The 15,907-nt window shown below is 41.0% G+C and overlaps 1 protein-coding gene across 5 annotated transcripts in view; it reads right to left on the reverse strand.

Annotated features, from left to right (window-relative positions):
• Positions 1-15,907, reverse strand: part of MAPK8 (mitogen-activated protein kinase 8) — a 153,526-nt gene that overhangs the window by 40,443 nt on the left and 97,176 nt on the right. For 4 of the 5 annotated variants that reach the window (XM_029609632.1, XM_029609637.1, XM_029609633.1 and 1 more), the window contains exons 7-9: positions 15,662-15,827; positions 7,305-7,376; positions 1,879-2,061 (exon numbers count right to left, since the gene is read on the reverse strand). In XM_029609632.1, the coding sequence (XP_029465492.1) occupies positions 1,879-2,061; positions 7,305-7,376; positions 15,662-15,827 (421 nt within the window). Of the gene's footprint in view, positions 1-1,878; positions 2,062-7,304; positions 7,377-7,750; positions 7,823-15,661; positions 15,828-15,907 lie in introns of all 5 variants that reach the window. The other variant, XM_029609636.1, reaches the window with a different exon arrangement.

Genomic DNA, 15,907 nt, shown 5'->3' on the forward strand with positions numbered 1-15,907 from the left:
GTATAAGATGCATTGAATTAATGGTTAGATTACTGCACAGATTATTGTACTCCACTGTTTTACTCTAAAATATTCCTGCAGTGTTAGAGAGGTTGTGGTGAACTGGGTATTTATAGCCACATGTGATGGTACTGTTCAGGGACTCAACAATTTTGGGTAAAGAAATTGCTGACATATTGACAGGTTTACTGGGCAGATGGATAGGGTCTTTAATTCCACGCCAATATAGATCACTAGCTGGACAGCTGCTGGCGGTCGGGTTTTAAAATAGCAATATTTTGGTAATGCAGCCCATGCCTAGATCATGGAGGAAGCAGGTTCAGGACACTGCAGATATACAACGCTTAAGATACGTACTGAAAAATGAACAGTTCAAGTATGAGGATATTTGGGGAATGCAACATCTATAATATGGGATAGAGGTATAGGAGCAACTCAATGTTTTTAATAAACGTAATGGGTGACTAATGTTTTTGAAGACATTAATGTAAACTGGTGTTGCAATGGTTCTGGTATTGTAATGGTTAATACTGATTAGTGATCCAACAGTAATTTCTGTATGCCAAAAAAAAGTTAATAAAGAGTGTATAAAAAAAAAAAAAAAAAAGTATGAAAGGGAACTCTCACCCCAGAGATGTCAAACCTGTTTCCTGGTAAGGTGGCTACTAAATTCAGCCAGAAATGAAACAAGGCCCAAGTTAGTATTTTAGTTCTAGTAGACCTGAAGAAGGTACCTTGAAAGCTCATGCATCACATCTCTTTGATGATCTTATTAAGCTCCAATCTATTTTTCAAAAGCAATGTTATGATGAAGAGGATCTGTGAAGTTATGTCTATTGAGTTAACTTATCATAGTTCTGCAAATTCCCATGTCATGCATTCTGATGCTAAAAATGTTAATTTTAAGAAGCTTGGACATCTTAAGACTGAGCTTTTACTTCCGATAAGCATTAGAGGTTACTTCACAGTGAACAGGGTAAACTGAAAGAACAGCAGTCAACACAATTAATATTGATTTGTGTTTACCTATACGTTCCTACCAAATTTATGCAAAATTGTAAATTGCAGAGTTTCACTAGTTGTGTCTATTTTCCAAAGCCAGTGATAAAGAGTTTATTAGTAGAGGAAGGGTGTTGACTTGAGAGAAGGATATGAAAAAAACTAAGAATTCAAGAAGAATAAAGATAAGGGGGAAGAGATGGTGATAATGACAGAGAACAATTATTGGCATTACTAGGAGGTTTCTCCATTAAAAAATATTTTTAAAAGTTTCTTTGTGATCCTCTAAACAAAAAGTCTCCCATGAGCTCAACCCCAAGCATGTCAGACATCTAATACATCAGTGAAAGCTGGAAGGTAATAATTTTCTTTTAACGGATTTTTTTTTTTATGAAATAAAACTCCACAGTACAGATACCTACAAATGTTGCTAAGCCTCACTGGATAGCAAAAGGGAGGGGAAAAAACGACACTAACATTTTACAACAGAATCTTGTTTGCTCTGAGCCCATGCTGAAAGGATACATCCTGTAAGTTTGCTTTGCATCCTCAAGATACAACAAGAAATAATTGGCTTTAACAATTCTATTTGTATTCATGCTGCTACATCATAGGTTTGTTCAAGTCACATCTGTTGAGTATCTCATCAAAATTTGAATTTTAAGAGCCTGATTTACTGATGCATTTTCCCTTTCAGTATCTGTAGAAAACACATTTAGTAAATCAGGCCCCTTGGTCTACATACGCCATCAAAATAATAAATCACTTTGGAATCAACAAAATGCATTCATTATTATTAGATTTGATTAATCACAATGCCATACAGGAGTTAATCAAAGAATTGAGAAAGAAGCACACAGATACCTGTTGATGTCTTACCCTTTAACTTGTTGTGCTCAGAGTCAGCTGGGAAAAGCACATCTGGGAAAAGTTTCTCAAAACTATATCCAGCATACTTGGGTCTGTTCTCTACGTAGGTCCTGACTGTGGGCTGCAATTTTTTCATGAATTCTGAACATGGTGTACCAAGTTGCTCGATGACTTTATTCCACTGATCAATATCTAAGGAAAAGTAGCTAAGGAAAATAGCACGTCTGCCATGCAACACAAGTTCAAGTCTACAAGGCACATCAGACACTTCAGAACAAGCACTAGATAAATTCTGACTTTTACCATGGCTTGCTATCTTTCAAAGGATGAAAAAGGATCAACAATTAAATCCAATCACAGCTCAGTCCCAATATGAGCTAGTTGAATACTGACAACAGAGAGTATTAAGTCTCCTGTCTATCATCTTCTACTACCCTTGAGCAAATCATAAATTCTCCATGTTTAAAACTTACACTGTAAACTGATCACAGGATTTGGTACTGGACCCATGTGAATCATCTTATTCAAAGCTGCACACACTGATAGCTACCAATAGTATTTATATAGTGTTAATTTTTGCAATATTTTTACATCCTACATATAAACTTAAGTAATAGTTGTCTTTTACAACACTGCCAACCAATTTCTTCTGGACTAATGAATTTTCACATAATTGCCTAGAGAAATCAGAATGGAGGAAGTAACTAAGCATTCATAAATCAAGATATCTGAATAAACCAAACACAGATTTGTAAGGCCAGACTATCTTAAACACAGCCCAGGGCTGTGCTGATGGATTCTGGATCCCTTTTGATGGTCAGAGAGTCACAATTTTAGGGTATAAATATATTTAACCAAAATAATTACAACAAAGCAATGATCTGGAGTGTCTTACAAAACAAAAGACATACTGGCTTACTGAATATGGGTCTGTAAGTGACAATGTTATCCAGGTAATTACTTAGATAACATTAGCTGAATACAAGGCAAGACAAATCTCCCACTGAATATACTAACCTAAGTTAATCAGGCAACCTTTATGGATGTGCATTTGTCAGTTATTCGTTTTATTCATTTCGGCCCGTGTGCATATATCTCCTGATTGGCATGTACGCGCTCAAAACTGATGGTATGTGCATACTCCAGTGGGTGCCCACATTTCACCAATTTTGAGTGTGTACATGCCGATCGGGAGATGCGCACACATGGGCCAAAACGTATGAAACGAATGGCCTTAAAAATTCAATGAATGCACAGCCCTAGTAACTGTCATTCATCAGCTCAAGGGAAGAAAATAAAATAATAAAACAAACAAAAATAAAGCAGCCAAGCCATAGCCAAATTTCCCCTTCCTCTATCCAAGTTTCAAAATACAGGTAACCACCATTATTCAACTACCCTCACTCCCACTCCATCCCAAATCTCTTAAACTTTTACTGGATTAAGTATGAGACTGATCCTGCCCCCTTCCTCAGTCTTAAAAATATTTAGTAAAATTCCCACTCCAGACCTCCAAAAAGATCCCAAATACAGAGCAAGGAGAGTTCTTTACCTCTTCTCCTGTAACATTAGTGCCCGAAGCTCTGACAGCTCCCGGAACTTATTTCTTGCACTTAGCTCTGAATGATCCCATCAGCTATTAATGAAAGGTCAATCAGTGAAGAACTGAAGTTAATACATTAACACATAAGTGTAGGAAGCTAGCAGAGCTCCCTGCACTTATATAGTACAGGAGGAGGTGACAGACTTTCCCCCTGCTCTGTATTTGGAAGCCTTTTGGGTGGGGGGGGGGGGAGAATTTAAGCAGACATTTTCATTAACCCAGTCATTTTTTTTTTAATTTTAAGAGAGATTTGAGAGGGTGAGGTGGGGAAGGGGTGCCTAGGACAGCAGCAGCCACTTAATTTTGTAACTTAGGTGGGCAGATGGGTAGTGATAGAAATTTGGCCATGGCTCAGTTGCTCTTTTTTTTTTTTTTAAACTTACCCAGCTACATACTTCATATATAGCTGTTACGTTAAAAAGTTATTTGGGAAAACATACCTGGTTAACTTTAGACCTGCTTTGCACCATGACCAGGCTTACCTGATTAAAATGTTGTTATCTAGCTAATGCTAAATAATTGGTGCTACTGGTTACGTTTAAGCCATGCCCTTGGAATGCCTCTGCACTGCCTTTTATCCAGGGAAGTTTAAGCTGGGTAATAAATTACCCAACTAAAAAAAAAAAAAGCCCTTGGAGGGGCAGGAAATTCTAAACCTTATGTTTATCTGGCAAAGTGCTGAACTAAACCAGATAAGGCTGCTGATCTCAGAATTTGTTTTGTTTATATTTTGTGTGTTGAAAGACTTTATAAGATGAAGTTAGCTTCCTTATTAAAATGTTTAGTTCTGAAGTGATTTTATGCTTATTTATTTGATTTATATTCCGCTTTTTGGTACTTCAAAGCAGAATGCATCAAGGTACTGCAGTTTTTCTCTATCCCCAGAGGGCTCACAATCTGATCCCCTAGATTTATCAAAACGCTATAAATATAGTGGAAATAGTACCCATGATAAAAAAGGGGCATGGTTAGGCTCATTACCCTGCTCCCGCATCCCACAGGCAATTTCCACAATTGAGAGAGAGTGTGAGAGAGAAAGAGAGAGAGAGAGTGTGAGAGAGCGCAAAATCTGTATAGGGTCAGACTGACTCTATATATGTATTACAGAAACATTCTGAGGTATTCATAGTTAAACTGACATCACTAAAGATTTGTAGTCATTATAATGGATAAAAAGTATAACTAGAGAAGCAGATTTGTATTGTAGAAATCTATAGTGATATCTATCTATATATATCTATATAAAGTGTCAGACTGACTCTATACAGAGGCGCTCCTCTCTCTCCCCCCCCCCGTGCACTAAAAATATTTTCACTGTAACGCAAGATCATCACAAGCACAATGCACTGAAAAATAGGTGTAGTTATTTCTGGCGCTAAATCCCAAGTTGCTGTATCGAATCGGACGCTAACGACCATTATTTCCATTAACTCTGCCTAAACTCCTCCCACTGGAATGCTTAATGCTGAAGTTGCACACGCATTTGCGCTGCATTATTTATTGTGTGCGTTAAGGCCCTATCGCAAAATGATAAATGACCCTGTGAATTTGTTCCTGAGGCAATGGAGGGAAAAGTGACTTGCCCAAGGTCACAAGGAGTGGCAGTGGGATTTGAACCCCAATTTCTCTGGTTCATAGCCCGCTGTTCTAACCACTAGGCTACTCCTTTATTTGTATAGAGACAACTGGTTTATTCCTGTTCCTCTGACATTTTCATATATCCCATCAAATCCCATATGTAACAGTGTTATAGCAATATGCATCAGACTGGTGAATTTTCAGATTTACTAATTGTAACCAGTTAAGTTGTTGAGAGGCTGTTGGGGGGTGGGGGGAGGGGATGGCAGGGAAAAGGAGTAGGAGAGGGGTGTAACTTGTGGGGAAAAAAAAATCAACACATGACTACTTCTGCAGTATTGCACATTGAAAAATATTTCAGTCAAATGTGGAAAATATCCACAAATTCATGTAAATAAAAACAAAATATATATCTTTCATAAACAAAGCATACCTCAAAACTAAAGAGAACCAGCTTTTTAAAATTTTAGAGAACAGGTGTAAACAGTCATTATACCAAAGAGAAAATCTTTAAAATAAAAATAAAAGTGTACCAAGAGGAGAGAAGGAGACCAGAATAATCTAGAGAGTGCATAGCGACATCTGCAGTACAAATCAGCCTGAACATGTCTAATGTTACCCAGAAGTAATGCAGGAGGGTAAAATTAAAATCAAGATAACACAGAATATCTGCCTTGCATATAGCCTGAAAATTAACAATGTAAATTCACCTGCCCATCCATCTTGGGTTCAAAACTGACAAGTGACTAATTCACACAGAACACTGCTTCTTTCTTGAAAGGAATCACACATTTTTATTGGATTCCCAATGCACCACAGAAGAATAAAAAAAAAAAAAAGTGTCCTACACTTGTGTGCCAAATCTTTCAAAATGATGGCCCTCTGCATCACTTTCATTAATTATATCACTTACGAGGCTTTATGTCTCTGTCTGGCTAAGAATATACATAAGATCTCATAGGGTTTTGGTTTTTTTTCCCAGTTTAGATTTAGCTCATCCCTTTGCATTGGTAAATCAAGACAAGTTATCTGCTGTACATGAATGCACTTTCCTGAATTCAGGGGGCTTACAAATCTAAGTATGCACCTGAGGCAATGGAGAGAGTAAAGGTTCTTGCCGAGGCTGACAAAGAGCATCAGTGGGATGTGAACTCTGGCTTTCACGGTTCTTAGCCTGTTGTTCTTACCACTAGACTAATCCATTCCCGAGGAGATCTGAGTCATAAGCCTTTTTGCCAAGACTGACAACTTGTATACTATTGTGTATGTTGAATTGGGGTGGGGGGGGGGGGTAGTTAATGTCCTGTAACCTCATCTCACTGGGCAACAAATCTCTCTGGATCTTCGTTATACAAGAATGATTAACATCCCCATATAAAAAAAAATATATATTGATACATGAAGGACAGTCCCAAGTGATAGTCCCCACAGCAGCAGGCACTCTTTCTAGATAACTACCTGCAATACAAACAAGGAGCCTCACGCCAAAGGCCAGGGTAGCCAGCATAAAGGAAAGGGCAATTATCTAGCAGGAGAGCTTGCTCACGAGGGAATGATGACTATTAGAAAATGGAAGTAAAAATATTAGAAGATATTATTTTGAATTTTAGTAAAGAAAAAAAAATATAAAAACTACCACATCAGTAGAAAGGTTCAGTGGGCTACTACTGTCAGATCTGTCCAGTGGTCACCTGATGGGCATTTTCATACTTATCTCTTTATATTTGCTCTTTCAACACATATTTGCTATAAAATATAGCAGTTTTGAGGAAGAACTAAGTGCAATTTGTATCATCTCGGCTGGAATAAAGAAGCTACACAGCAGAAAGCATTAGGTGCTCTCACTATTTTCCATGAAATGGCATCGACTTAAAAGAAAGGTGAGTTTTTTCTACTGTTACATAGAGGCTATGCAAAATAGGGCAAGTGTTCTCATAGTTACTACATTTGCACTCCTATTCACAAAGCTGTGTTAAATGCTACTCTGCCAAAACGCACATTATTTAAACACAGGCCCTCATTATTTCCTATGGAGTTTGATTTAAATAATGAAAATTAATGTCCAACACTTTTATAAATAGGTGTGTACATATGTAAAATTAATTTATATGTCAAAAGTCTTTATGAAAAGTGCATGTGATTGTTAAAGAAAAATATTCACCTTGATGTTTGGATGCACTATTCTATACAGGACTAGACATTTGTGTTATATTTTGATGCGGAAACGTGTGTCATAGGTCAAGGGCAAGGATACGATCTGACCCTGGAAACAACACGCCACCTTTGATCATTTCTCCCAAGATGCACCCAACTGACCAAATGTCAACTGAAAACAAAATGATATGACATTAACAGAAAAGTAGTTCCTACAAAACGTTGTTAAAAATAAAATAAAATGTACCTATGCACATGCACATGTAGACGTACAGACACACACACATGATAAAAGGCGGCTGAGTGCAAGAGCAATGCTAGTGACAATGAGCGAAAGGGAAGACAGCCTGACCACCACCAGAGACTGTATGTCCTGCTGCTAGGTGCAGCCTATATGGAAAAACTAATAAGGTTATAGCCTGGAAAATTTACATTTTCTCAAAACATGTAGACATCAGAATTTTATATTTATTCAATGTAGTTGCCTTCCCACCCCTCCCCCCTAACAAAAGAAGTCGTCAAACTGCTGCAGCAGCACAAGGATACAGTCCCTTCCTGGGAAGAGGATTTTGTGGCAAACCATCTCTCCCATAATGCACCCCACAGACCATAAATCCACTACATGTGTCGCAGCAGAAAAGGAAACAGCATAGCAAATAAAGGTCATTGGAAATGAAAGAAGCAGAGCAGAGCGGAATCATCACAAACTGCAGAAACGTCATTCACAGCAGCAGGAATCTTGTCACCAGCTACAACATGACAACCAAAAACAGATTTTCCTTGGGGTTGTTTTTTTTTTTTTTTCCATCATCAGCGGGTGGCTCACAAGTTCTAAAAGGATTTCTGCTATTCTAACTGAATGCAAAATTAAAAAAAAAAAAAAATGGTTTCAGTACTCAACAATGAAATACTGACAAATAAAAGGACTCTGGATCACCATCATGATTCAACTCACAAAGTATGAAAGGAAGCATTAAGCTTTTTCATCTCAAAACAACATATTTAAAAATCTGAAGCCTTAAGCAGACTTAAAAAAAATCACTGAATTATTCTTCTGAGTCAAAATGAATTTATTCACAATATCAAAGGCTTATTGGGAATGCTATACATATAGATTTAGCTTTAGATGGTGAATATTTTGAAGAATTTTGAAAAAGAATGTAAAATTGGAAAATAAAAAATACCCCCTGAGGATATAGGAATATTTATATCATCACTCACAGAATTAAAGAATGGAGTTTTAAAAAAGTGTAAATGTATACCATTGCAGAGTGCAAATATGGAAATATTTTTAAATGTTAAACCTTAAAACAGACCTATGCATTTGTAATAGCAAACCCTAGAGATGGAGCCTCAAATACTTAAAGCCTGATTCTCTTATCACTTCAAGGTGTAACTGGAGAACTGTGGGAGTACAGATTCCCCAGGTGGACCATGTAGGGATGATGGTGGAGAAAATTACAGATGGGCTTGACTTCGATTCTTTTTTTTTTTTTTTTTTTTAAACACAAAAACTGTAGTGCAGATAGGAGACTCTTGCATGTGAAGGCCTTCCTCCCAGTACACCACTCTGCAATGCCCACACTATCTTCAATTTCATTAATGCTTAGCAGAGCTAACTAATGAAAATGTGGTGCTGGCATTACAGAGGGAACGGCATTCTGTGTGTGTGTAGCTTGCCAGGTGACTGGAAGATGCAGAATTTTACTAGGATCCTCTGCCCCCACCCCACCTCCAGGTTTTTACTGGCACCCTCAACCCTTTTCCTGAAGGAAGGGGTTCGGCATGCCAACATCTTCTTGAGAAATGCTGTGGGTTTGTTTTTTTTGTTTTTTTTAATTTTGCCAAAAGTAGTGCTGACCCCTGACAGAGTTTTGGTTGTCATGCTTTGTTCATAGCACACATTCTGTGGATGAAGAGAGGAAAATATATCTTTTGGTGGTGTTAATCAGGTGCCTTTTACCAGCACTAAAACTTCACAAGATAAAAATAATACAGAAAAGCCACATGATTTAGTTCAAAAAGGCCTTTGAACAGACTAAAAAAATTGTTAGAGACACTGTAAAAACATGTTCCAATTCCTTTTAAGTACATATGAAACAGTAAAAAAAAAGTACATATGAAACAGTAAAAATGAATTGAGAAATTATACTTATCTGATAATTTTCTTTTCTTTAGGATAGTCAGATGAATCCAGAACAAGTGGGTTATGCACTCCTAATAGCAGATGGAGACGGAGCAAGCTGATGTCACAGTACATACACCCCCCCTGCAGTGACCTCAGCCCACCAGTATTCTCTTTGAAAGCAACTGTGGATGGACTACCAAAAAACTTGATTTAAAACAGATAACCATGTCAATACTCAGTCAACAGTCAACACTGAGCACAGATAAGAACATAAGAACACTAGTCTAAGGACTGGAGTAACACTTACCAATATTCCCTGTAACATGTGGTCACACAGGAGAAGCAATACGCAACCATAAGGCAGCCAAGAGAGGGAAGCTGGATTCATCTGACTGTCCTAAAGAAAAGGAAATTATCAGGTAAGTAGTAATTTCTCATTTCTTAGCATCCAGTAGGATGAATCCAGAACAAGTGGGGTGTACCCAAGCTACTCCCAAATAGGGCGGGAAGCTGCCTGCGGTCTAGTCAAAAAAGGACGTGCAGAGGGCCTGAAAATCCAGATGATAATACTTGGAAAAGGTGTGCAAGGAGGACAACATCACAGCTTGGCAAATGTTGACAACAATCTAACTTCTGCCCATGACACAGCCTGAGCGCTAGTGGAATGTCCCTAACCTGACTAAGTAACGGCTTTCCAGCATCCACGTATGCAGCTGTGACCACCTCCTTAATCCAGCGAGCTATTGTTGCCCACTGAGGCTGGCTCTCCCTTTTTAGAACTGCCATGAAGGACAAACAAGCGATCAGACTTCCACAAAAGCTCAGTAACCTGTAGATACCTGACAATATGTCTCTTGACATCCAAGGGTCATAACAGACGATACTCCTCTACATCTCTCTCTGTGTCCAGAGACGGCAGGGAGATGGACTGATTCAAGAGAAATTAAGTGACCACCTTTGGTAAAAAGGAAGGAACAGTACACAGCTGTACCACCCCTGGAGTCACCTGGAGAAATGGCTCAGAGCTAGACAAGGTCTGCAGTTCAAAACCCTACCACACAATTGCCTCAAGAAACACCATTTTCAAGGTCAGCAACCGCAAGGACAGTGTTCGTAGTGGTCTAAACGTAGGGCCTGCCAAAAATTCCAAAACCAAATTAAGACTGCATGGGGGCACCAGAAACCGCAAAGGAGGATGAAGATATTTCACTCCTTTCAGAAAATGAGCCACATCAGGATGAGTTAATAAGGATCCACCATTTACCTGATCCCTGAAACAGGCAAGAGCTGCTACTTGTACCTTTAAGGAATTGAGAGCCAAGCATTTATTCAAGCCATCCTGCAAAAATTCCAAAATGAGCGGAATCTTGACCAAAGAAGGAAGAGTACCTCGATCCTCACAGCAGGCCTGAACACTCTCCAAACCCGCACATAGGCCAAGAAATTGGAGAACTTTCTAGCTTTTAAGCAAGGTGGAAATCACTGCTCCAGAGTATTCACGTTTCAGCAAGTGAGCCCTTTCAAGGGTCATACCATAAGACAACATCGAGTTGGATCTTCATGAAGAACAGGTGCCTGCTGCAATAGTTTGCTGTGCACTGGAAGTCAAAGAGGCGAATCCACCAGGAGCCTTCGCAGATCTGCATACCGTGGTCTCCTGGGCGAATCTTGAGCGACCAAGAGCACCATCCCTCTGTGTTGTTCAATCGTTCATATCAATCTGTCCAACATGGGCCATACAGGAAAGGCATACAGCAATTTGTCTTCCGGCCACTCCTGCACTAGTACATCCATTCCCAATGACTTTGGATCTCTCCTCCAGCTGAAGAATCATGGAACTTTCACATTGTGCAAAGTCACCAACATGCCTAGAAACAGGAGACACCAGCAATCCCTAATCAGCTGAAACGCCTCATCTGACAATGTCCACTCTCCTGGTCCAGGCTCTCCCTGCTGAGAAAGTTTGCTTTTATGTTGTCTTTGCCTGCAATGAGCAAGACTGAGATCATCTGGAGTTGCACCTCAGCCCATTCCATAAATTGATCTATTTCCTGTGACTCGTTCGCTCTTGGTACCTCCCTGCCAATTGGTGTAAGCCACAGTCGTTGCATTGTCTGAAATTATTTGGACTGATCAACCCTGCAGTCTGTTGCCAATCTGTAAATATGCCACCGAACCACCCTGGCTTCCAGTTGATTGATGTTCTAGAGTGACTCTTCTGCACTCCAGTGCCCTTGCGCTGTAAGCTCTTGACATTGAGCTCCCCAACCAAGGAAACTTGCGTCCGTTGTCAATACTAGCCAGTCCAGTGGATTAGGAAAATTTCGTCTGTAGATGATGCGCCTGAAGCCACCACTGCAGTTGGGAAGAGACCTCTACCAGCAGGTGGAGCCGAATCAAACGGTCCTGAGACTGCGAGTTCTACTGAGACAGCAGCAAGTGCGCCGAAGAGGACGCATAAGTGCCCTCACCCACGGTACCTCTTTCAGGGTCGCCACCATTAAGCCAAGTACCTGCAGGTAAGACCAAGAGTGTTTAGACAACAAACGGAGATGAGCTAGCAACTTCTGAATTTGAGCTTCCAGCAGGAACACCTTTGCCCTACTTCGTGTTGAACCAAACACAGAGGTATTCCAGCAAATGAGTAGGTCAAGACTGCTCTTGGCTAGGTTCACCATCCAGCTGAGCTCCTGCAACAGTGTAATCAGCTTGTGAGTCACCAGGTGGCTTTCTTCCAGCGACTTGGCTCGATTCAACCAGTTATCCAAATACAGGTGTACTAGGATTCCATCCTCTCTCAACTCTGCTGCAACTACTACCATTACCCTGGAAAAGGCTCTGGAATGGTTGTCAGACCAAAGGATAGCGCCCGAAACTAAAAAAGTGGCGCCCCACACCTGCGAATCACAGAAAGCACTGATGTTCTAGTCAGATGGGAATGTGAAGATACAAGTACAGGGAGATTAGAAATTCCCCCAACTGCACAGCCATTATCACCAAGTGCAAGGTTTCCATGCACAAATGTTTCATACGCAGCTGACTGTTGACACCTTTGAGGTCCAGGATGGGACAAAAGGAGCCTTCCTCCTTTGGCACGATGAAATAAATGGAACATCACCCTGTATTTTCATGAGACGTAGGGCACTGCAACCACAGCCCTCGAACTGAGGAGCCTTGACAATATACTCTCCATTGCCTGTTTATTCTGCAGGGAGTGGCGAGGAGACTCCATGAACACATCCCGATGAACACTGCGAAACGTCATCGCATATCCTTCTCATATCACTTCCAGGACCCATTGATCTGATGTGATTTCGACCCACCTCTGATAAAAGAGAGAGAGGCACTCCCCTATCTCCTCTTCCTGGGGGGTGGGTCAGCAAACCTTCACTGGGAGGCTCTGGAGGTTCCACTACCGGGTTTGCCTGGGACGAATGGACTGAGACCTACAGAAAGATTGAGTCCTCTGAAGGTCGCTCCTCTATAGAATCGAAAACACCTGGATCCTCTAGCACGATCTCTCACGTTAAAGGAGTGCATCTGCTTCTTATCCTCCAGGAAACAAAGAACCAGAGATTTGCCCCTCTTTCTGGCCAGTTTCTCCAATTTGCTCCCAAATAAAAGCAAATCATTAAAGAGAATTTTGGTGAAGTTAGCCTTGGAGGTCACATCGGCCGACCAATTTCTCAACCATAACTGATGCCTGGCCACTACTATAGAAGCTACTCCTCTAGTTGAAGTGTGGATCAAATCATAGCCTGCATCTGCCAAGAAGGCAAGCTGCTGGTCCCAAAACTGCCCTGGAGCTTATCCCAGAGTCATCAACCTCCTGGGAGGGAAATAAACAAGAGCAAGCCACCAAGGAACAAGAAGTGATCTGCAAGGTCATTGTCACTGTTTCAAATGCTTGCATAAGGATAGACTCAATCTTTTTATCATGAGCATCCTTTAAGGCCATGCCTCCTTCCACAAGAATAGTGATCTGATGGGAGACTGCACACACAATTGCTGCTACCTTCGGAAAACGAAGGTAGCAGCAATTATGCGTGCAGTTGGATACAGAGGGTACAGCCCTTCCAAAATCTGACCCCCTTTGAAATTGGGCTATGAGGCATCCCACTAAAGATCTATCAATTCTTGAATGGCCTCCATCACAGAGAAAAAACAAAGAGGATTTAAGCAAGGAAACCAAAATTGGGTTTCTCTACGTCTCAGACCCAAAATCTGCCCCAGGAACCCCGAGCATTTCAAGGTCTGGGAGATCAGAGCTGGCAGTCTATCTAATCCTAGAGGAATTTCACCATCCTCAAGAGAGTCAGGCTTGGCGTCATCATCCATGCCCATCTCGATCTCTATCAGGAGATTCTGATGCCACTCTAGGAGTACTCCAGCACTTAACAGAAGATCTCTGCTCTGGGATCATTGGACAGGGTTGAAGACAACACCTGAAGAAAAAAAGACTGCAACCCCAACTGTTCTACTAGGAGGCACCTGAGGCATACTCATTGAGCTACAGTCCCCTGCTGAGGAACCAGTTAGGTGAGTTCCAAATTCAGGCGCCCCACCTGCGTAATTTCTACCCAGACCCACATCCAGCTGGGAAGAAACAGGATTAGTGAAATTAGAGGAAGATAATTCTCCCTGAGCCTTCAAATAGTGCTGGCACAAGTTAGCAGGCATTCCTGGCTGAGATGCCCTAATATGACAGGCAGTGTAAAGAGAAAGGTGCTTAGGCTTCTTAGGTATAGGCGCTATTATGGCCGACAGTGTGTATATATATATGGATGTATGTATATATACACATACATACATCCAACACTAAGGTGACCCACACATACATCCAACACTAAAGTGACCCACAACTAGACACCTAACTAGGCATCCAAGCCTTAGGCGTCCCAAAAACTTAAGCGCACAGTACAACTTGTGTGGTCACATGTTGTACTGTGCGCTGTAAGGCCCGACTGTATGTCCAAAAACTGGGCGCACAACCTGGACGCACCCGCCAAATTGACAATCCTATAGAGGGCAGCCTGAGAAAGTGCGTGAAATGCTGTTGCGGCCTACCATGTTGCGCACAGCGAAAGCGCCTCGGAGCGGGACAGCTTAAGGAGGCTGTTCAACCTACTAGGCTACTCATGTCCCACAATCTCCCATGGAGCAGGAGGAATGTAAGAATAGAATGCAGAGCATGGAGACCGGAGGAAAGAGGAAACCCTACACAACAAAAGCCTCCTTCTAAGTCTCTGTATATTACTTTTTTTTTTTTTTTTTTTTTTTTTAAACTTACCGGAGCTCAGCCTTACCTGGCTGAGCTCAGAGACTGTCTCCGGTTGCAGGGGAAGAGGGCATGTGCCCTCACAGCCGCACTTGGTTTCCTGCATCCGCTGCCTTTCAGCTGCTTAAGCAGCTAAGTCCTCGCCGGCTGAAAACCAGCTAAGCACTCATCTGAGGGACCATGGAAACCACCTCAGGAATTCTCAACTGTGGGAGGGACCATTTGGTATCATCTCAGGAGAGTGGGGCAAATTCATTTTCTTTTCTCCTTTCTCAAAATGAAACAATCTCCATTAGGGAGATGCACGTCCACCATCTCCTGGAGACAGAATACTGGCAGGCTGATGACACTGCAGGGGTATATATACTGTGACATCAGTTTTCTCCATCTCCATCTGCTGGTAGAGGTGCATAATCCACTTGTTCTGGCTTTATCTGACTGGACGCTAAGAAATATATTTGTTTATTCATGGCTTTGTAAGGGCCAAGCCCACACCCATTACATGGTACAACAGGCCATATACCACATTGGTTCGGCAAGCAGCGTATTTAGGAGGAGAGAAGGGACTGAGGGAGTGAGACTGAACCCCCTGCCGTAAATGTCACTGCACTGTTTGGGACAGATATCGAGGGAAGTGGTAGGAAAAAGTTTGAAGTTCAAGTAAAAGACACAGAAACTGAGGAAGCAGTATGGGAATTTATAAGCGAAGGATAGTTAACTCCAGTCCTTGAATGACACAAACCAGTTGGATTTTCAGGCTCTCTGCAATGAATATGCATGAGTTACAGTTGCATACAATAGAGGCAATATAGCATGAATATTCAATCTTGAAAACCTGGCTTGCTACACTCAAGAATCTGTATTGCCTACTCTTGTTACAAGTTCTTCTACCTCAAGTAGAAGAATAACTACTAGGCAGACTAAATGGGCCAATTTGGTCTATTATGTTACCATGTTTTATGACTTGAAAAATCATCTTTGTATATATTTTTATGTGCTAAAAATGGTTAAAAGTACAGGATGATCAGATAACGTCCTGGTTTCCACTTACCGTTCTCCTTGTACCCCATGCCAAGGATGACCTCTGGTGCTCGGTAATAACGTGTTACTACATACGGTGTCATCATAAAGCTTGTCCCAGCCGTTCTTGCCAGTCCAAAATCCAGAATCTTCAGTGTGCAGTCTGATTTCACAACTATGTTACTTGGCTTCAAATCCTGGTGAGGAAACAAATATCAGCATGCAAAAACACTCAAGTTTTTTATTTAGTACAAATAAGAAAAATACTTTAAGTAGT

Source organism: Rhinatrema bivittatum, chromosome 7 (assembly GCF_901001135.1).
Source record: "Rhinatrema bivittatum chromosome 7, aRhiBiv1.1, whole genome shotgun sequence".
Classification (NCBI taxonomy): domain Eukaryota; kingdom Metazoa; phylum Chordata; class Amphibia; order Gymnophiona; family Rhinatrematidae; genus Rhinatrema; species Rhinatrema bivittatum.